We start from the raw sequence: 21061 nt of genomic DNA, 5'->3' as shown, positions 1-21061 counted from the left end.
GATCTCCCCACAAGCGTAAGATCCAAGATTGGATTGAGCGTATTCTTATACATATTCCAAAGATAATTGAGCTACAAGGTGGTAATGAGTATATAGAGGGGAGAGATAGGCGTTGTGTAGGAGAGCGGCCAGATTTCGGCTAAATTATTCTTGGCAGGACAAAACTTTTGTGAGGCACCTCCGTACACATGGGGTGTTTTTTATAATCGGTTCTGGTTCCGCGAATGAGACTTTGCGAACTTGGAACTTTGTAGTAAGTAATGCCATGGACCTGAGGAACCGCCCCCCCCCTTTCCCCCACCGTTCGGTGTGCATACATACATACGCACACACACACACACATACAGGCTTTGAAATAAACAAAATAATCAATCTTTTGAATTTTTTTTTCTTCTTCCCCTCTCTTGTTCGAGGTTGGGGGAGGGGTTAGAAACGTTACTCAGCGAAGGCCCTTGCATGCATGCATACATGGCATGGGGGGACATGGTACACCTAGTACGTATGTAAATACCATATACATGTATGGAGTAAATAAGCTGTAGATTCTTCGCAAATGTATGCAGGTCAGTCACATGGGAATAGAAGAATTTTTTTTTCTCTTATTATGAAACTCTTGGGTATGATACATAGTATTTTGATAGATTGATTGATTGATTGATTGATGGTTTTATCTGAACATGGGCGCAGGGAAGGGGGTCAAGTATGACAATCCTACGTAATATCCAACGTTTGATTTTGAGTTTACAAGAGTTTTTTTTGACGTTGACGTTTGACACGCGCGCGGGCGGGCGGGACGTTTTACTTTTTTTTTCCCCTGGCGAGACCGTTAGGATAGTAGTAATGATAACTATTGATAATGGTAATATGTCATAGTACGTATGCGTTGTGGGCCACAAGAAAGAGAGAGAGAGCGAGAAAAAAAAGGTTTGCAAAGTAAATACGTACGTACGTATGTGTACGCACGTAGGAAGAGGCAAAGGAAGCCAAGGTCGGTGGGGGGGGGCGGACCTCCGCTCTTGCACTCGACTTGACTCGACTCAACGCCTGTCGCAAAAAACCTCACTTCACTCCACTCGGAAAACTGATAACACCATACCATACGATACTATACAACACAGCCTAGTATAACCACCCCACCCCCCCAAGGACAGCCAAATATAGCTTAACGTGCGTAAAAACCGGCGTAGCAGAAAATATTGACCGGTTTCGAGAAGGGGTTATCGGGGGAAGGGGATGGGAGTCTTAAGATCGCCCAGCTATAAGTCAACGGGTTAGCCGAACCGAGTACACGAAACAAATGCCTCGGAGAACCCCACGAGTAAAGTAAGCCATTTTGCCCGGCATGTGGAAATGGGAAACTGCGGAGCTGCGTCATGTGATTGGGGGCTGCAAATGCGATTGCCGAGGGATACGAGGCATAGTGTTGGTGTGTACATAGGGGGGGGGTTGTAATGCGGACTACCGCAATTCTAAGATGAGGAAGATACGTATCTAGTCAGTCACTCATGCTTGGTCTGCGAATCCGACTCGACGGTTTATGCGTCCCTTGTCGTCGGCTACAAGCTGACATGCGTTGAGACATGTATGGGGAGGGTTCGCGAACTCATTGCGCAAGCGTTAGTGGGTTAGTTAGTTAGTTAGTCCTTGTTGCTAGCCTCTCGTCAGATGTAGGTAAAGCAGAGGTATCCCGGTAACAACCAGTTTGCAACCGCCCCATTTTGTACATGTATGTGCGCGTCTAGCGTTCGGGGGAAACGCTCGTTTGGGAACTCGGGTACGCACAACACGCAATCGCCTCGCCGGGCCCCTCTCTTGCATGTTCCGGTGTGTGTCGCAAGCTTTTTCTGCTTTTGGGGCGTGAGGCGGCCGAAATCGTGCCATAAAGGTCGGGCCCCCCACTCCCCCACCCCACAGGTGGCTATTGTCATCAAGACCCGTTTTGGGGCTTGCGCTTCATGTGTAGATTAGTCATGATTTGGAGACTGATGCTGCTGCTCGAGCCTCAGGAAATGGCGGCGTCGAGGCAGGGCGCGGCTCGCTTGGAGTAAGGACCCAGGGACTAACATGGCTGTGAAGGTGTGTGGTGAGAGAATGCAGGGCACTGTCATTCAAGCTGTATCGACTCCAATATCCAATAGGAATGTGCCCATGGTCTTCCAGAAGTCGTGTATTGAGACAAAGCTCTCCCAGTGCGTTTTCAACACAGACATTTTTCAACACAGACGTCTCGTCCTAGCTTTTCGCATAGTATCCGCTCATCGTAGAAGGTCAATTCGTCTGGGCTGCGTTTCTCGAAGATCGACGTTGTGATGGACCTGCGTCCTTGAAAAAGCAACATGTGATCATCATGCCGCCCAAGGTTCGAGCACTAGCCATGTGCCAATATTGACACTGCGAACTTTGTCAATGCCCCGGGCAGAGCCAACGCTTCGTTCGTGATGTGTTCTGTGAATTCGATCAGCAGTATGCTTTCCAATACCGAGCAAATCCGTACGTACTTTGACGCAGACCCTACACGGGAAATTACAGTAGCTTTGCGATGCCCTGTGCTTGCATCCTAAAGACCGTGTGACATTGAATAGTCGCTATTTTTTGTCTTGTCGAGTTCCGATAGTCTACTGACGTAAGACAACAAAGAAAGCATATTGTTGAGGCGCGAAGAGAAGATTGGTCGCTTACCGCAGACGAACATGCAGTATGACAAGGCGACTTTCATATCTTTCCTCTCCAACTGCACCTGTTGCCCGGGTAGAAACTAGGGTTGCTAGCGACCCAGGTACAAAAACCTGTAACGCGAATGTCGTGTGATGTTGGGAAGTTGTCAAGGCGTTTACCCAAGACAAAAGAAAAAACGTCTCAACAACGATCCAATCGAAAATAGGACCCTGACAAAGTAACCAATTAGGAACGACATAGAATATCAGTGCAACAGCCTGAGCCAGATTTTGAGCCATGTAACATGGTTGCTATAGTCGCGGGAGAACAAGTATATACTATGGTACCTCTTTCCATTTTCTGTCGTAAAGGGTACCGACCCAAATGCTGTCTTTGTCTAGCTTCGTTTCAACAACAGTAGCAGTTGGCGTCAAAGCGACAAGTGACGTTGGGTGCACAGTTGCGTAGGATAGTGTGACATCTAATGATGTTGTGGCGCAAACTTCAAAAGAAATGGTGGGAATCATTACTTTGCCATGTCTCTGCACAAGCCCACAAATGAATCCCATTCTCGCCTCATAGGGTAATGATGGTAGTGCACCGTGTTGGCGCTCGTCAAGTGCTACGGAATGGCACGTGAATGCTGGTGAGTTTTCGCGGCTCATGCAGGTTCGCCTTGGTGATTTTCCATCTGGATTGCTTCACATTTTCCTCGGTCGTCAAGAACCGACGTCATCTGTCATCACATGAGCATCCGTGATGGTGACAGTAGACTCGAAACTGTCGAAACGCCCAATGACACGGCAAACTTACCAGCATCATGAGACGCTGCAGACGGGAATTAGCAATGCCATTCAACGGCTTAGTCCATGAAACCCGCCGTCTCATCCATAATGGCCGCGAAACTCTTAGTCTCGCGATGCTTGCCACTAGTAATGGGCGGGAATTGTGACATTTTGACCCGAAATTCATCCGACCGATTTATCGCAGGCGCCAGATTTCTGCTCTTGTTAGCAAAAGACCACTTCAGTTAGAGGTCAGCGTACGTGACATCGCCGCGGATGAGATAGTTGTTGCGCTCCATTGCATCAGCGAGCTCTTCCTGATGGTTGTCGAGAAGCCCTGTATTGGGCACGACTACAAGTGGGATTTGATATCGAAGGGCTTCTAGGATCGAGCCCGACCCTGAATGAATTAGCAGAGCATATTTACTACGCATTCTACGCATCCAGTACCAGCATGTGAGATGACTAGGCCTTTTGATCTCTGGACCAGCTGAAACTGCGCTTGGAGACCTTCTGGGTTGAAATCAATCCCATCTATTATCAACTCCCGCTGTGATTGAGCCTGTTGTAAGTGGGCGCAAGCATCGCTAGCACATTTAGTATAAATGTCCTTTGCTGAGCCATACTGAACCAGGAGATGTGTGAAGCCTCGTTGCCGCAAAGCATCCAAGCTCGGGGGGCTCAGTACAGATTCAATAAGAGCAGTAAATGGTGCTGTGGCTCCAGTAGTGACGAAGCAGAGTTTCGAGTCAGCTGTCCATTTCCAGGTGTCGGCCATGATAGACGCAAAGGCGATTGTGTAGTTTGTCTGTACGCAAAATTTACGGGCCAATAGGGTTTCCAGTGCAGTATTAATCAAGATACAACCAAGCGATGCGAAGCAGTTGTCAGAGCAAAGACATGCAGTAGGACAGGAAGCACGAAAGCGGAGGTCGGGCGGTCTTTCCTTCAATTGGTCCGGCGGGCGGTGGCACTTTCCTCCCAGCGCCAAGCAATCCTGCATGGCGAAAAGTCGACGACGGCATTACCACCCCCTCCCGTATCCAATGGCGTCGACAACACGCAGGCTGCTGTTGCAGTCAAGACAATGCCCGTCGCGGATACGACCCCGAGCAGGACCGAGACATACAAGCACACAATGGCAGCGCCCAATGTCTATAACGGCTCGTCGATATGCCGACGAGCCCACGAAAGAGGGCTCTGCAACTTCAGCCAATGCCAACCCGCTTACAGAGACGCTCGATGAGCTCAGCCCGGAATTGAACTACTCGAATACCACGCCTTCAAAGGACTTCAAAGAAATGTCGCAGACGGAGCGTGACGCCGCCATGCTGGATAATCTGCGTGCCTCGCTCGCAGAAATCGACCCCGCAGCCGTTGCCGACGCCCTGCGCAAGGGAAAGCGCGGACTTCCCCAGACGTCGGATTTCGGGCTGGAAGCAGACGAGGATTTTGATATTGAAGAGGACGACAAGAGGAGGGCTGCAATGGGCTTCTGGGCCGAGGGAGAAGAGAGTATGGGGCCGGATGAGGACTACTACGGCGACGATTTGACGACGCATGGCCATGGAGAGTTGCAGCAGCACAGGGAGTTGAGGGAGTATGCTCGGCTGATTGCGTGGGAGCTGCCGCTTCTGAGTCGTACGTTCTGAAGTCTGCATGGAGAAGTGGATATGAATATATATTGATAACTTCTAGATCTCGCCCAGCCCTTTACACCCCCCACAGCAGCAACCCCGTTCCGGTTCCGCTACACATCGTATCTGGGGGAGTCGCATCCCGCCAGCAACAAAGTCGTAGTTGAATTCGCGCCCGCAGACCTGATGCAATCGCACTCTCTCACGGAGCCGCAAGTCTCCAAGCTAATCAAGCTCGCGGGCCCGCGCTACAACCCGTCGTCCCAGATCATCAAGCTCTCGTGCGAGCAATTCGACACGCAATCGCAAAACAAGCGCTTCCTCGGCGACACCATTGCCGCGCTGATCAAAGAAACACAAGAGGGAAAAGACACGTTCCAAGACGTCCCCTTTGACTTTCGCCATCACACGCCCAAAAAACGACACGAGTTCCCCAAGGAATGGATCTTGACCAAGGACCGCAAGCAGTATCTCGACGACAAGAGGAGGCGCGCGGCGTACCTGGAGGACCAGAGGGCTGGCAACGGCGAGCTCGTGGATGGAAAGAGGATTGTAGAGACCAATCTGCCGTTGATGGCGCAGAGCTCGCCTGTACCGGAGAATGTCTTGGTTGGCGGGCTGAGGGGGAAGCCGCTAAGGTAGTTGTTGTCTTGGGACTGAGCAACCAACCTATTGCCAAAGCATATCTGACCCTTGTTTTGTTTGCAAGAACTGTATCCTGCTACCGCCTTTTTGTATCATTACAAGGCCTCTCGTCTTTTTTCTTCTTTGCCGTATGCCCCTTTAACAAGTGAAGAGACCCGCGTACAGGTGTTTCCAGGAGTGTTACTTGGGGGAGAAGCTGTGCGGCCATGTATGTTATGTATGTTATGTTATGTTGATCTTTCTCTGAATACTTCATGATACTATATCTGGTAACTGGCTTTCGCATCGCTCGTTGGTTCAAGACCCCGGGGGGGCCGTTGTATGGATTGAAGATGCAATCTCCAAGGGCGAAGCATATACACACACCAGAAAAACCTACAACGTGTGATATCAACAGACGCGCCCCCGTGTCTGACCCGAAACAGTAGAAAAAACAAACAAACAAACAAACAAACAAACAAACTCGAGGGTGGAGAAGCAAGGCGGAAATCCCCAGCCCAGAAAACGAAGAATCAAAAATCCAGTCAGTGGGTATAATATCTAGACCCAACGAATGCGCGCTTGTAGTAACGCGCCCTCCTCCGTGCCCCCGTACATCCGTGCCTCTCTCCCTTCTGGCTTTCCAAAAAAAAAGTTAAAACGCCCATGACGCCTCTTCTCCATTATTCCATGAACGGCTTTATACTACTAGTACACGTAATTTTTGAAAAAAAAGGAAAAAAATGAGATGCTGCAGTCGAGCTAATATGCGACATGGGACCTCGTTAAAACAAAAAAGGCTGCATTGCTGTCTGTTCGGTCAACAACAATGTTTTTCTTCAAGCTGCCGGTCCAGTGCTTGGGCGAGTCTTCTTCCTGCCTTTGGCTATGGGAGTGTCGCCGTCGTCGCGCTTGCGCTTTGTGGGCCGGCTGCTTCCACCCTTGGGCCTGTAGGCTGTGTCGTCATCGCCTGCGCCTGTCTTCCGCCGGCCCTTTCCGGTTTCTGGGGCGGCCGAGTCGTCGTCTTCGTGTTCGCGTGGGCCCGGTGTGCCTATGGCCGACTCTCTCTTTGCCTTTGCGGTTGCTTTTGTTGCCTTCGGGGCAGCCGACTTTTCCGACAGATTCTCGTGGTGCGGGCCGTCCTTGTCCTGCAGGAAGACCTGGGGCTGGTGCTTGCGCAGCCAGTTGTAGACGCTGTCGGGATTGCGCACGGTAAGGTCCTTTTCGCTGAGCGGCGGCTGGGCCGAGGCGAGGCGGATGGGGCGGCCGTGGTGCAGCGACTGGTCGAAGCCGGGCTGCTCGAGGAGCTGGTCGGTGGCGAGGAGGTATTCGTCTTCGTGTGCGGGGGACATGTAGCCGGGGGCATGCTCGGTGATGTCGATGGCCGGGACGGGGTGGTCGGCAAAGTCGTGGCGCGTCGTGTGCGGCACCCGGTGCTCGAGGCTGGCGAGCGACTTGAGCGTCTGCTGTATCGACTGCGACGTGTGCAGCTGGTCGGCGCGGGTGGCGTACTCGTCGGCGGTGATGGCGCCATTGGCCAGGTCGTCGCGCAGGGCCTGCAGCTGCAGCTTGATGGCGAGGGCATCGGGGCCCGACTCGAGCGAGGGCACGGCGGTGTCGGCGGGCGACAGCTTGCGCAGGTCGAAGCGCAGGCGCGGGTTCACGCGTGACTGGTCGTTGAGCTCGAGGAGGATGTCCAGCAGCTGGTCGTTGTTTTCCTGGAGGCGGCGCGCCGTGCCCATGGCCTTCCACTCCTGCTTGATGAGGTTGTCACTGTCCGTCATGGCCTCGTCGAACTTGATGCGCATCTTGCGATACTTGCGCCTTTGGACGTGGTTAGCGGGGGGCGGCGCAGTCTCGGGGGGGGCGGCGCGTCCGTTACCTCCATGAGCGCTTGACGGGCTTCTGTACAGCGTCGCCCGCGTCTGCCTGCGGCGGCTCCTGCGCCATGGCTGCGGTGGTGGTGGTGGTGGTGTTGGCAGTAGTAGCAGGAGTGGTGGCAGCGGCGGTGGTGTCGGCGGCGACGGGGGTGGTGTCGGGCGCGGGCGGCGCAGCTTCAGAGGCCATGGTGGGCGTGTGGATGGGGTGTTGTGGATGGCAGCTCGGGGGCGCTGGATGGGCTGGCTGGTCGTCGTCCTGGTGGCGGGCTGGGCTGGGCGAGGGCGCGCGTTCTAGAGTGCCATGGTTGCGCTGTGCACGGCCTCGGGGATGGAGAGGAACACGGTCACCGTCTTGGGGAGCATCAGGTGGATCTGCCACGCTTGCCGTCCTTCACGCCTGCCGAGTGAGGAAACCGTATCCCCTTGCCTCCTTTACGCGCTCCCCCTACACACTGCACGCTGCCCGCTGCCCGCTGCCCGCTGCCCGCTGTCCGCTGCCCATCCGCATCCAGGCAGCCATCGTCCATCGTCCATCGTCCATCGTCCATCGTCCATCCCACCACCGGCTGCTGGCGCCATCACTGCTGCCACGCCCACGCCCACGCCTCCATCACCACCAGAAGCTCGGACTCGCCGGCACGGTGTTGCATCCATACCGAGAGAGACCCTGAAAGTACCGCCTTGCCGCCTTGCCGCCTTGCTCCTTCTGGCCCGTCTAACCTGCAGGCTACTGCTGCTCTTCCGCCTGCTGCTTGCGACGCCCTGATAGATACAAAACCTCACACGACCACCGCGCTGCCCGCCCGCCCTCTCTCCCCCACACGCACCCTCTCGGCCTCGCGCCATAGCATCAATACCGCCAAACTGTCGCCCATACTCCTCAACCGCACCCCCCGCCTCAGTTTCGCTGGCGACCCCCGGCCCCGCCAATCGCCCTCGACGTCTGCCTACTCCGCCATGTCGCTCGACCCGGCAAAGGACGCGAGGCGGCGCCGTAGCAGTAGTCTTGTCTACAAGGAGCCGCCCGAGTCGCTCGAGCAGCTGAGCGACCAGTCGGCACTGCCCAATCTCAACGTAGAATGGGTCAATGCAAAGGGTGAGCCCACCCCATCACGCATGCCTGCTGCTGCTGCTCCTCCTCCTCCTCCTCCTCCTCCTGCAGCATCTCACCCTCAGCTCGACGACAGGCTGCCTGGCTGACACACGCAGGTGCTTGGGCTATCCACTTTGTCCTCATCTTCTTCGGCAAGATCCTCTTCGACATCATCCCCGGCATGTCGCAGGAGGCCTCGTGGACCCTCGTCAATCTCTCGTACGTGGCCGGCTCGTACCTCATGTTCCACTACGTGCGCGGCGTCCCCTTTGACTTCAACTCGGGCGCCTACGACAACCTCAACATGTGGGAGCAGATTGACAACGGCGACCAGTACACGCCCGCCAAGAAGTTCCTGCTCAGCGTCCCCATATTGCTCTTTCTAGTCAGCACCCATTATACCAATTACGACTTGACGTATTTCCTCATCAACTGTTTTGCCACGATTGCCGTCGTCATTCCCAAGCTGCCTTCGGTACGTCTGCCACCACCACCACCACCACCACTACCCCACTACGCACACCCTGCTAACCTCGACAGCTCCACCGGATACGATTCGCTTTCTTCAACCACCCCCCCGATGACGCCTAGCCGACTCGTTGTACCTTTATACTTGCATTGGCGCGGTTGGTTGTAATTCTTGCCTGTATTTTTAATACCACCCGCAGTGGGCCGTGGACAGATTGAGTAGCATTGCCGCGCAGGAACGGCATGTGGGCCATGCGTATATGGAAAGGCGCTTTATTCATACAAAAGTAGCGGAATTGATGCTTCGCGTTTTCACGTGAAGCTTGCGGCTGCTTCAGCTGCATACCTGCATCCTCACTGCAGCCCCTCCCGTGACGGCTCGATAATTGCCTGCCCTCCAATGCCAATGCCATCGCCGATGACGCTTAGACGATATTTCTGCACCTCACTGCTCAAGAACGTGCGTTGGACGTACCGGGTCCACCACTTCCGCATATCCATAGCGCAGTCCAAGCGCGACCAGCCAAGTGCCTTTCCAGCCGCCGACCGTCATTGACCAGCCATCCTACCGTAATTCCTCAGTCCGAGGCGTCTTCGTTCATTCCTGCACCTGGCACTTCTTAAGCATCATGTTCCCCGCTTGACAGTGCCGCTCCGCCGAACGAGTCCAGTCCAACACATCGCGCCAGTTCTCTTTGGGCCGTCGCTTCTATCATCTGACGTCACCAACACCGATCGCGAACCGCAGCTTAGAGCTTCAAGCCTCGCAGACACTTTTCCACACGCACACCCTCGAAACGAATACATTAGTTCCCATCGACTGAATAGTTCATCATGGTCTGGTCTCAGCTCGAGCCTACCGGCCCGCATGTAACTTATGTCGCGCTTACCTTCTTCCTCATACTATACGCCCTCTTCTCTGTTTTGATACGGAACCGGCTCCATCTTTCGGAGCCACCGCTGGCCACCTTGTTCGGTATTGTCAGTGTTACATACCTACAAACGACTCGAGAAACAAGACTGATTCCATCTTCTTCAGATTGTCGGACCGCGCGCCCTCGGTCTTCTGCGGCCTTATGAATGGGGCTTTTCGGTATGGGCTCTCGCATGCTCTCATGAAATCATACTTACCAGCAGCAGGATGATTTGATCCAAGAAACTACCCGTTTAATCGTTGGCATTCAATGTTTTGCTGTCGGTCTGGAGCTCGAGGATCGCTACCTGTCAAAGAAGGCGTATGCACTGCTCGCCCTGCTAGGTCCCGTCATGACATTCGGCTGGCTCATCTGCGCCTTTTTTATTACCTTCATCTTCCAAACGGATTTCGTCACAGCCATGACAATTGCAGCTTGCTTGACGCCTACCGATCCAGTACTTGCAGCCTCGGTTCTCTCCAACAGCCAGTTCAGCACACGGGTACCCAAACGCATCAGGGATCTGCTGAGCGCAGAGAGTGGATGCAACGACGGCGTATCGTTCCCTTTCTTGTACATTGGACTTAGCCTCCTTCTCAAGAACACTGCGGGCAGTGTCTTGAAGAAATGGTTTCTCGTCACTGTGCTGTACCAATGCGTGGTAGGCGTCATTGTGGGCATCGTCCTCGGACACGTCTTCAACATGCTGTACCGCATCTCACATGCACGCGAATGGATGGGCAGGCCCGCCTACTTGACCTTTTACCTGCTTGCTGCCATATTTTCCGTCGGACTGGCAGCCGTCCTGGGTGTCGACGACTTTCTTGTGGCTTTCTTTGCCGGCCGTGGATTCTCTCACCGGCAAAGATCACCTCTGGCCGAAACAGCTCTTCCTGTCATTATCGATATGATGATCAACTCTGCCTTCTTCATCTTCTTCGGCGCAATGATACCTTGGGACAGCTTCAACAAGCTTGACGCCATCACACCCGGTCGACTGGTGGGCTTACTCGTTCTCATCCTTCTCTTCCGCCGCATTCCAATCGTCTTTTCTCTCTTCCAATTGAAGCTCCTACCTTTTGTGAAGACGAAAACCGAGGCGCTTTTTGTTGGACACTTTGGGCCCATGGGGGTTGGGGCGCTCTTCCTCGCTATCGAAGCGCGTGCGCAGCTCGAGACGGGCACATCTTTGCCTTTGCCAAGCCCACCCGACGATCTTCCGATTGAGAAACAGAGGACCGTGACTTTGATCTGGCCCATTGTTTGCTTCATTGTTCTCGGCAGCACAATGGTGCACGGCTTCAGCACACTTGCTGTCAGTATTGGAGGCCACTTTGCACGTAAGGAGGCTGAGCGGGCTCCACTGATAGGAGGCGAAAGCGAGGGATTGCATGGCATGATCCATGACGAGGAAGAGGACACCGAAGTCGAGGACAATTACGAGTAGGAGGTGTCTGTGTGTACCTGGGATGTACTAGACCAAAGTAGTGGCGGGGGAGTTCTTTTTGTTGATGTATGCGCTTGGACCTTTACGCGCGTCACGGAATCATGCTTTGGGAGGCGTCACATGGCAATGGTAGCCATGGTTAATGTTCACATTCAATATTGATATTGCTCAACTGAGGGTTGTATCAATATATTTTAGATAATAACGTGAAGTGATCAAGTCTCCACAGTATCACACGAATCCCTTTTTGGGCATAATGGCCTCGTCGTATCTATTGTTGCTACTTTCCTAAACCAGCTTAGCACATCTGCACCGTTTATTCCCGCGTAACGTCTGCCTCCCAGCCTTCTACCATCAACTCTGAAAATGGCGAGCAAGACCTTGGGAGAGCAAGCACCGCTTCCTGCATCACAGAATGCTCGTATCACTTCTTCTAAGCGCAAGTTCTTTGTGGGTGCTGCATTCGGTTTTGCTTCTCTAGTATTACTCAGGCATTGCCGAATTGCACTTCCATCACTTGAATGGCACCTCCCTTCCAGCCAAAGCCACGCCGAATCGAAACAGCAATGCTACCAAGCCGAGCCCCTGTTCCCTTCGAGGAAGACAAAAGAGCTGGATGACATGGAAACCTACCTCAGCTCTGACGACTTCCGCAATGTTGCTATCGAGCGCTTATCAGGTGCTGTGAAGATCCCTACTCAAAGCTACGACGACATGGGCGATATCGGCACTGACCCTCGATGGGATATTTTCTACTCATTTGCAGACTACCTCAGCAAGACGTATCCACTAGCCCATGCCACGCTTCAGCTTGAAAAGGTCAACACGCATGGCTTGCTGTATACATGGGCTGGTACGGACCCCAGCCTCAAGCCTCATTTGCTGATGGCGCATCAAGATGTTGTGCCTGTTCCAGACTCGACAATCAAGCAATGGACACACCCACCATTCTCGGGGTATTACGATGGAAAGGCTGTATGGGGGAGAGGTGCGAGTGACTGCAAGAACCAGCTCATGGCCATCCTCAATGCAGTCGAGGCACTTATTTCCGCCGACTTTACGCCCAAACGAACACTGATTTTATCTTTTGGATTTGACGAGGAAATTTCTGGTGGAGAAGGAGCACAGCATCTCTCAGCATACCTGGTCAAGAAACTCGGGCACAATTCCATCGCGGCTATTGTCGATGAAGGCGCGGTGAACATTGAAGCGTGGGGCGGAAATTTTGCCATCCCCGGCGTCGCAGAGAAAGGCTATGTCGATGTCGATATCGTTGTGCGCATGCCGGGCGGCCACAGCAGTATTCCGCCACCGCACAATGGCATTGGAGTGGCCAGCGAGCTCATTACACTAATCGAAGCGAACCCCTATGAGCCGCACCTTGCTGACGAAAACCCCTATCTCGGTCTTCTCCAATGCGGCAAAACGCACGCCCCAGAATTTCCACACAAGCTGGGCAAGTTGCTTGAAAAGCGATCCCGACAAAGTGCAACCTGCAGGAAGCACTCCAAGAAAGATGAGCTCGCTCTCGAGGCAGCCAAATCTGGCCTGGGCGTTAAATACCTGTTTACGACGTCGGTCGCCGTCGACATTATCCACGGCGGAGTCAAGAACAACGCGCTGCCCGAACGTACCCAAATGACGGTGAACCACCGTATTAATGTTGGCTCTACCTCTTCAGAAATCAAAGCACACATCTCCTCTCTCGCCGCGCAGGTAGCAAGCAAGTACGGCCTCGCACTGCACGCCTTCAATGGCTCCGAGACCCCCTCGAGCATCACGCTCTCGCACGGCCCCACCCTCCTGGAGCCCGCCCCCGTAACGCCAATATCGTACCACTCTCCTTGGAACCAATCCATCTCGACTCCCTTTTTTATCCTCTCTGGCACCACGCGCGCGCTGTACGGCACAGAATTAATCGTAAGCCCTGGTCTCATGACAGGAAACACGGACACGCGCTATTATTGGGATTTGAGCGAGAACATCTTTCGGTATGGACCTGGCTGGGACAAGGACCAGGTCGGCATGGGGAATGTTCATACGGTGGATGAGCGTGTTGGCGTGCAGGCACATCTCGATACTGTAAGGTGGATGTGGGGATGGATTAGGAACATGGATGAGGCGGTGCTGGAGTGAGGAGTCCGTGGGGTGACATGGCAGTATCTTGTATACGTATGAATTGTGAAAGGAGGTTGTAGAAATGCAATTGTCGCTTGATCAGTGGCCGCAGGTAGTCGAAAGACGGCAGCTGACTATATTTTCCTCGCATCTGGGCTTTTTGTTGCGCTGTAGACACTATTATGCTTCAGGAAATATTTGCCGAACAGTATGACTACAGCTCTCTGATGGATCTCCTGATGCTGGAGTGAATATTACTCATCACACACTTCTGATAACATTGCCGCGCCCTCTGGACGAGCATGGCTACTACGCATACAGTTTGCCTTGCAGAGTACATGCTGAGACTGTCCACAGCGGCGATTCCATGGGATACGACGGCTGTGGCTGCGTTGAGAACCAAAGAACCAAGGATGCGGTGGATGAGGCGACGCTATATGGCGGGATCCCACCCAGCTAGTTTCCAACGGTACGGCGGGAATCCAGATGAACTCAGTGCAGTGCACATAAGCAGGATCTGATAAGCAAAGATGACATTCACCAGTGACTGGAGCGAGGCGATTGCACTCCGACTTCTTCCTTGTGTCGGGCCTATGTCGACGGGATTTGCTCACGCAGCGTTTGCCGTGTCTTACAGGCAGCCCAACTCTGCTATCAAAAAGACACGGAAGAAACTTTCTCAAGCAATGCTCGGTCGCGTATGGTGCAGACTCGGCCGTGATGACGGGTACTTGGCCGTCAGCGCGTGGGACCATATGCATAAGACGACATGTGCATGTGCATGTGCCGGCGTGCTGGGAGCGCTTCCAACAGCCGGCGGCTTTTTCGCCAGGAGACGGCGTATTGGGAGGAGGATTGTTGTCGTGGAGGCCCGGCGCCCAAGGATAGCAGATAGCGTGAGAAGCGATCGTGTGTCTTGGTGATGTCGCCCAAGCATTTGCTGCCGATCTTGACTCCAATCAGGGGCTGACACACGCCGTCGACCATTCACACGGTGGCGAGAGCAGCCAATTGCGGGGTACCGGCTTACGACAACAGGCTAGCTTTGCGTCCAGCCGTCGGCGTCACCCTTCACAGCCCCAAGCCTTCCAAGAAATCGCCGTCGTACGTATGATCCCGCTTTTAAAATGGTACCCCCGGGTCTATCTCACGCAGTCCCGCAGCACCCACAAACAACACAGCAGCAGCAGCAGCATCGTCGACGCGCCAAAAGTTGCAAGATATGGCGTCATACTTTGATCTCCCGCCCCAGCATACCGCGCCGCCTGCGACTATCCACGACCTGTCTGAGGGCCAGCGAAACCAGTTGGGCCGAACAAACAGCCTATTGTCTCCCGCCATAACCCAGATCCTTGCCGGACTAGGCGATGACCACTCGGACAGCAGCAGCAGCAGCAGTGACGACGAACCGCGAGGCGTCTGGGGGGAAAAGGAGCACGTGACCCAGCATATCACCAAGGAAATGGGCGCGCGCAAAATACACCCCGACAAGCAGCGCCACAACACTGCTCAGGCACCTAGGCCGTCGAGCCTTTCACCAAACAGGAGCCACATGAAGTCATCCAAGTCGCCCGCGTCACGTGCCAACGGAGACGGCTCCGCCAAACTTGCCAATAAACAGCCACATATGGCGCGCTTCCATTCTCTACGAAGCATGCTGTTTCAACAGCGAATCGAAGACCAGATGAAGAAGGTCACGCAGGAAGATGCTCGCCAGGACATGAGTCCGGCTGAGAAGTGGAGGTGCCAGCACCAAGACCGCCAGATGCATCATCCAACGACCCCTGCAAAAGATGCGCAGGCAAAGAGTGGTCTTGGGAGCAGGCTGAAGATGACGCTACGGAGAATGACGACCAAGGATGCGAGTGGAATGGAGAAGATTAGGGAGGACGGAGCGCCAGTGCAGTTCAACGACCGTCAATCGACTGCTTCTGACAAGGAGGAGAAAGAGCAACACGTACCAGAAACGAGGGGCGAGCCAGACAATGAGAGCATCAACGACTCTGATGTCGATGAGCTTGTCCGATGGGTTAGCACGCGCGATTCGTCTAGCCACCACGGAGCGCGGAAAGAAGACACTGCAAACGACGCCAAGGAAGACAGTGGCCATGAGAGTCTTGGGCCGTCTGATGTCGATGAACTCGTTCACTACGCAAGGAGAAAGTCGGACGCCATTGCAGCCCGGAGAGCCAGCGACCAACACTCGGGATATGGCGACGCCTCTACTGAATCGGATAACGAGGTATCATCTGGAAATGAAGAGGACGCCGACGACCTTGTACGCTGGATATCGCATCGCGACGGACAGCAAGCTGGCCCCCAACAACGACACCTGCGGACATCCTGGCTCGACTCGGACGTAGAAGAACACTACGATACAGACGTTCCAGAACTAGGCCGGTGGTTTACGCGTTACGACGGCACGAGCGGTGAATCTCGCGCCACATCGCCCGTCCAATCTACATTTGACGAGCAAATCCAAGACGAAGAGGAAAACAGAGGCCGTCCACGAAGCCGCGACTTGCCCGAGCCAGGCATCAAGGAAAAGACGCATCTCACCCACGACGACATTGAGGACCTCGTTCGCTGGGTAAGCCGCAAAGACGTCAAACTGAACGGCAGTTCTACTCCAGAACTGCAAGACAGCGCCGAGACTCTGGATATCTCTGACGAAGACGAAAAGAAAGAAGCAGTCGGCATGACGCTGGACCAAGGCAGCCTCTCCCACAGCGACGTGCAAGAGCTGCTCGAGCATATACAGGGGAGAAGCAGATCCGCAACCGAAAACGAAACAGGCGACCTCAACAACCACACTCTACACCGCGCTAAACTCACCACCACACCCCGCAACCCGCAGCAAGAACTAGCCCAGAAACGAGACGACCTCAGAAAGCGCGAGAAGGAACTCGATATCAACATGCAAGACTCCAGTCTAAGCAACGCCGATATCGAAGACCTTGTTGCGCATCTGAGGAGTTGAGATGTCACTCTGCCAATCTAGTCTGTGGAAAGACATACAGACAGAGAGAGTGAGAAGCAAGCAGACAGACAGATAGGTAGGTAGGTACGTACGTACGTACGTACGTAGTCAGCCCCCTCATCCGGACTCGGAGTAAAAATAACTCCGATCACCACATTCACATCCACATCCTTTCTCTTTTTTATCTTTTTTTTTAGTGGGGCGCTAGGCGCGGAAGATGCAAGATGCAAGATGCATCCTCATCCTATATCCTACATGCATCTTACATATATCCTGCATCCGGCATCCATATGCATCTACATACATACATACATACATACACATATGTACATGGCAGGGGCGTTAGTCGTACTAGGGCGTGGTATATGCGCATACATGTAATTACCCCCCGTCTTGAGCGTTCAGTCACCGAAAGTATAGTACTTACTGAGCTGTAACTCATGAATGCATGCACGCACGCGCGCGTCGTGGGACTTGAGGTATCGCTATGTATCACTTTTGTTTGAGGGCGGGGAAAAGCAGAGGAAGGAGGGAAGGAAGGAAGGAGGGAAGGAAGGAAGGAGGGAAGGAAGGAAGGGAGGAAGGAAGGGGGGTTGCTTGTGGATTATTCTGGTATTTAATGGTAATGCTAATGGTAATGCTAATATTAATACTAATACTCATACTGTTTTCTTGGTCTCCCTTTTGCCGTACCTTGCTATACCTTGCTATACCTTGCTATGCTCTGGTGTGGTAAGGTGTGGTAAGATGTGTTGGTCAAGCAAACTTCCCTTCTGCTTCTTCTTCTTCTTCTTATTTTTCTTCGTCTTATTTTTCTTCTTCTTCTTCTTCTTCTTCTTCTTCTTCTTTTTCTTCTTGATTTCTTTCTTTCTCTATTTGCTCTCTCTTCTCGCTGTTGCTGTTTCTGCGTCTGAGAAATCCAGTCATTTAGTTAGTTAGTTAGGTAAGTAGTGAGTTTGCATCCAAGTACTTACAACTAGCACTTTAATGTACTGTAGATTTTTTCTTTTTACTCTTTCTCCGTTTTTTTTTTCCCGCTTTTTGCTTATGCGACGTTGGATGCTTGATGACAGTAGCAGTCGTAGCAGTAGTAATAGGAGTAAGTACCTAGCAACAGAAAGCAACAACATCAAGTGTATCATTCGTATATTTGTTCGGCATATGTGAAGCATCTAAATCACGTCTCTCTCTCTCTCTCTCTCTCTCTTTAATTGTTTGTAAATCACTGTCTCGCTGTATTCTCTCCAATGATATCCATACATGTACGTGAAAACAGCGTCAGAAAGGGGAAAAAAATATAACAACATGAATTGTGATACTCGTTGCCCGGATAAACAGCGATAATTGCAAACATGAAAGACAGCAGCATCACCCGTTTAAACACCTAGAAATGCATTTGGCCAACCCGACGACGAGCGAAGGAAAAAAAAACATCATAAAAAAAGGGGGTACAAAAGTGTGATCAGAGAAGAAGAATAAGAATAAGATAAGAAGCCGAGAAACAAGAAGTAAAAAAACCGCTCAATCCAACTTTAGCGCCTCAACACCTTCAAACTGCAGCCTCTTAAACATATTCTTGACAACATTGCACTTCCTAAATCGCTCTTCATCACGGCCCCTCATTTCCGTGCGCATCTTGCCAAGCGCATCCTTGCTATCACCGCGGTGATGTCCCTCCTTGATATTCGTGAAGAACATGCGTCTACCCGAGTCATCCAGGGGCTCCCACTTGGCGATTTTAACATCTTTCCGAGGAATAGCCTGGTGCTCACGGTTGGGATCGAGGAACTTGATAAAGGAGATGAAGTAATCCGAGATTTCGTTTTGGCGCCGCACCATGACCTGGCCGACGGTGCCGGCGTGCTTGGTGCCGTAGCCGTTTTCAATGTCGACGCCCCACATGACGTCCCACTGGTACTGATACGTGGGCACGGCGGGCGGGTTGAAGCGCGACATGGCGTTGGAGGCGAGATACGTGGGGCAGATGTAGCGGATGTCGCCTTGGGCTTTGGCGACGGCGTCCCACCATTTGCCGCTGTCGGGCCAGTGGCGGTCGTTGGGGTACGTGTTTTTCAGTGTTTCGAGGTCGTCGTCTGTGAGCAGCGGGTAGTGGTCTTTGAGGTAGGATTTGAATTCGCCTTCGTTGTCTGTCGCTTTCTTGACTTGGTCGGAGCCTTCGTTCGAGGTAAAGCCAATGATGGTTGGGACCTTGGCGTAGCGGTTCGACAGGATGGCCGCGGGGGCGGGCTCAGTAAACATGCCGCCTGCAGGCTCAGTCGTCGGAGCCCACATCCACCGCGGTGGAGTGTTGCGGCCGGGGAAGGACATGGGATAGTTCTCGTAGTATAGATCGCCAGTCTCCGCATTGCGGACGCAGGCGATATCCGTGCAGTTCAGACCGTCTGCAACTTCGTTCCAAAACTTCTCAGCTTGATCTGGAGTGAAGAATGTTGGACTCGCCGGAGACTGGGCGATGGCTCCGTGGAAAAGCGGCTTGCGGCCGGTACCAGGGACGTTGTAGTAGTTGTCACCGCCGTTGGCAGTCAGCTGAAGCATGACTGAGGCGCCGCCCGCACTTGTGCCCATGATGACCACGTGGTCGGGGTTGCCGCCAAAGTAGCGAATGTACTTCTGTACCCATTCCAGTGTTGCTCGCTGGTCGCGCAGGGCATTGTTATAGTCGCCATCCTTTGCAATCTCTTTGCCAGAAAGAAAGCCGTATATGCCGTTGCGGTAGTACATGGTGACTACCACAATTCCCTTGTCCAGCTTGCCGTCTACGCCTTTTTCACGACGCGCTTTCTCGACCATCTCGCCTCCATTGCTGCGCCCAGGGAGGTGGAAGCCGCCACCTGGGATGTTGACCAAGACTGGCAGATCGTCGCCCGGCTCAGCATCGATTGGCGTGAAGACATTGAGACTCAGACAGTCCTCTGTAGACCGCGTCTTGATGCCCAGGACGTCGGGTCCAGAGATGTCCTTTCTGTTTCTCTCGGCAGGGTTGATCTTCTGTATCCTTGGACACATGCCCAACGAGCCATCCCAGACCAAAGGCTTCTCTCCCAGACCAATGCCATATGTCCTATTCACAGGCTGCGGTCCGCGAAATCGGTTCTTGCCACCAGCGTCTGCAGCATAGGGGATGTTCCAGTAGGAACGGACCTTGTCTGTGACGTTGGGCTTGATGGCGAGGTAGTCCAGCTCGACAATAAATGGGTCGTCGGCGTTCTTCAGCGGGACAGAGAATGCGGGCTCGGGCTTGGACGTGAGCGGGGGTATCCATTCGGTGCTGGGTCGCAGGTCGGGCGAGTAGAGGAAAGCGAATGTAAAGGCGAGGACGACGACGGCGGCGAGACCCAGGATGATGCGCCGGTCAAAGATGAGGCTAGAGTTGAGAGGACGTACTGCCATGCTAGGCAAACGATGGGGGGTACAAAAGAGCGTCGTGTATGTGGGATGCTGCGAGGCGGCGAAAGACTGTATTATGGCACGCCTTTAGAAGTCGGCATTGGGCGCCTGGACAAGACTCTCAGGGACTGGTCGATGTCGTCGCATTCTTGTTTCTAGATCCCCGGCCGCTGGCCAGGCGGGACGACCGAAGAGGCTAAGGGGGCGGCAATCGGCACCGCGCGCTTGGCGCTGACGCGTATCGCATTTGTTGAAATGCCATGGCCATGATACACCAACACGCCCAACCCCTTGCTTGCTTGGAGAGATAGATGAAGAGAGACGGGGAGTCGTGTCGAGGTAAGGCATGGGGAGACGCTTACCTAGCAGGTTTGTCGCACTAAGCTGGCCGTTGTCAGCACATTTCACCACCCACGAACCGCGCCATGTATCACCCGAAGCTTCTAGTCCAATTCGAGTTGAAAGAATCTTCAGTTGAAGATGCAATGCGCAACCATTCTCATATTGGTCTTGTTCGAGCTTGTTCGTGCGCTTGCATCCTCACACGTCGCCCGATCACGTGACATATCGACTATCGTGGGCGAGCTACTGGCACTGGCTGCCAACCTCTTGTTGTCCGTCTACCTAATAAAACCTCAGATGGCTAATCTCCACGAAAACCCGCTCCTCTGGAAGAAATGGAATTTCCCAAGCGAAATCCTTTCGTTTTATTGGCACTTTTCACTCAGCAGCAGTACGAAAGCCTGATATTACATCTCGCCTCTTACTTGGACGTCGCAGCAGATCGAGTACTGTATCAACCACAATATCTCTTTCTCTCACTTCACTAGGGCATCGAAGGTTCTAGGCTTGCTCTCTCTCTCTCTCTCTCTCTTACCTGAAGGCACTACGGACGCTAAAACTGGTTTTATCGCCGGTCATTTCTTCTTCTCCTCGCTCTCATACCTTCTTCTTCTTCTTCTTCTTTCCATCTCTCATACCTTCTACATCTCTCACATCTTCTTCCTTACACTTCCCATACATTCTTTACATCTTTCTCACACATTCTTCTC

The 21061-nt window shown here is 53.1% G+C and overlaps 7 protein-coding genes across 7 annotated transcripts; 4 read left to right on the top strand and 3 right to left on the bottom strand.

Annotated features, from left to right (window-relative positions):
- Positions 1-3517: 3517 nt before the first annotated feature.
- Positions 3518-4218, bottom strand: SETTUDRAFT_86640 (glycosyltransferase family 1 protein; the record flags this gene model as incomplete). Its single annotated transcript, XM_008022288.1, has 3 exons — positions 3518-3656; positions 3702-3840; positions 3891-4218. The coding sequence occupies 3 exons, from the start codon at positions 4216-4218 to the stop codon at positions 3518-3520; spliced, it is 606 nt and encodes a 201-aa protein (XP_008020479.1).
- Positions 4219-4486: 268 nt separating this feature from the next.
- Positions 4487-5840, top strand: SETTUDRAFT_133475 (uncharacterized protein; the record flags this gene model as incomplete). Its single annotated transcript, XM_008022609.1, has 2 exons — positions 4487-5081; positions 5139-5840. The coding sequence occupies 2 exons, from the start codon at positions 4487-4489 to the stop codon at positions 5717-5719; spliced, it is 1176 nt and encodes a 391-aa protein (XP_008020800.1). The 3' UTR covers positions 5720-5840.
- A 411-nt stretch (positions 5841-6251) lies between these two features.
- On the bottom strand, positions 6252-7651 carry SETTUDRAFT_133472 (uncharacterized protein; the record flags this gene model as incomplete). Its single annotated transcript, XM_008022608.1, has 2 exons — positions 6252-7525; positions 7584-7651. 2 exons carry the CDS (start codon positions 7649-7651, stop codon positions 6541-6543), a joined length of 1053 nt encoding a protein of 350 aa, XP_008020799.1. The 3' UTR covers positions 6252-6540.
- Positions 7652-8442: 791 nt separating this feature from the next.
- On the top strand, positions 8443-11669 carry SETTUDRAFT_170521 (uncharacterized protein). The gene is made up of 5 exons (XM_008022607.1): positions 8443-8677; positions 8791-9149; positions 9971-10123; positions 10182-10235; positions 10283-11669. The coding sequence occupies exons 1-5, from the start codon at positions 8539-8541 to the stop codon at positions 11501-11503; spliced, it is 1926 nt and encodes a 641-aa protein (XP_008020798.1). The 5' UTR covers positions 8443-8538; the 3' UTR covers positions 11504-11669.
- A 294-nt stretch (positions 11670-11963) lies between these two features.
- On the top strand, positions 11964-13699 carry SETTUDRAFT_162319 (uncharacterized protein). Its single transcript, XM_008022606.1, has one exon. It carries the CDS (start codon positions 12125-12127, stop codon positions 13637-13639), a length of 1515 nt encoding a protein of 504 aa, XP_008020797.1. The 5' UTR covers positions 11964-12124; the 3' UTR covers positions 13640-13699.
- A 1118-nt stretch (positions 13700-14817) lies between these two features.
- On the top strand, positions 14818-17019 carry SETTUDRAFT_162317 (uncharacterized protein). Its single transcript, XM_008022605.1, has one exon. It carries the CDS (start codon positions 14844-14846, stop codon positions 16599-16601), a length of 1758 nt encoding a protein of 585 aa, XP_008020796.1. The 5' UTR covers positions 14818-14843; the 3' UTR covers positions 16602-17019.
- An 873-nt stretch (positions 17020-17892) lies between these two features.
- SETTUDRAFT_113628 (uncharacterized protein) lies at positions 17893-20012 on the bottom strand (the record flags this gene model as incomplete). Its single annotated transcript, XM_008022604.1, has 1 exon — positions 17893-20012. The coding sequence occupies one exon, from the start codon at positions 20010-20012 to the stop codon at positions 18123-18125; it is 1890 nt and encodes a 629-aa protein (XP_008020795.1). The 3' UTR covers positions 17893-18122.
- Between the last annotated feature and the right edge of the window lie 1049 nt (positions 20013-21061).

Source organism: Exserohilum turcica, assembly GCF_000359705.1.
Source record: "Exserohilum turcica Et28A unplaced genomic scaffold SETTUscaffold_1, whole genome shotgun sequence".
Classification (NCBI taxonomy): Eukaryota; Fungi; Ascomycota; class Dothideomycetes; order Pleosporales; family Pleosporaceae; genus Exserohilum; species Exserohilum turcicum.
Note: the sequence above shows the minus strand (reverse complement) of the source record. Positions and strands in the feature narration are given on the sequence as shown.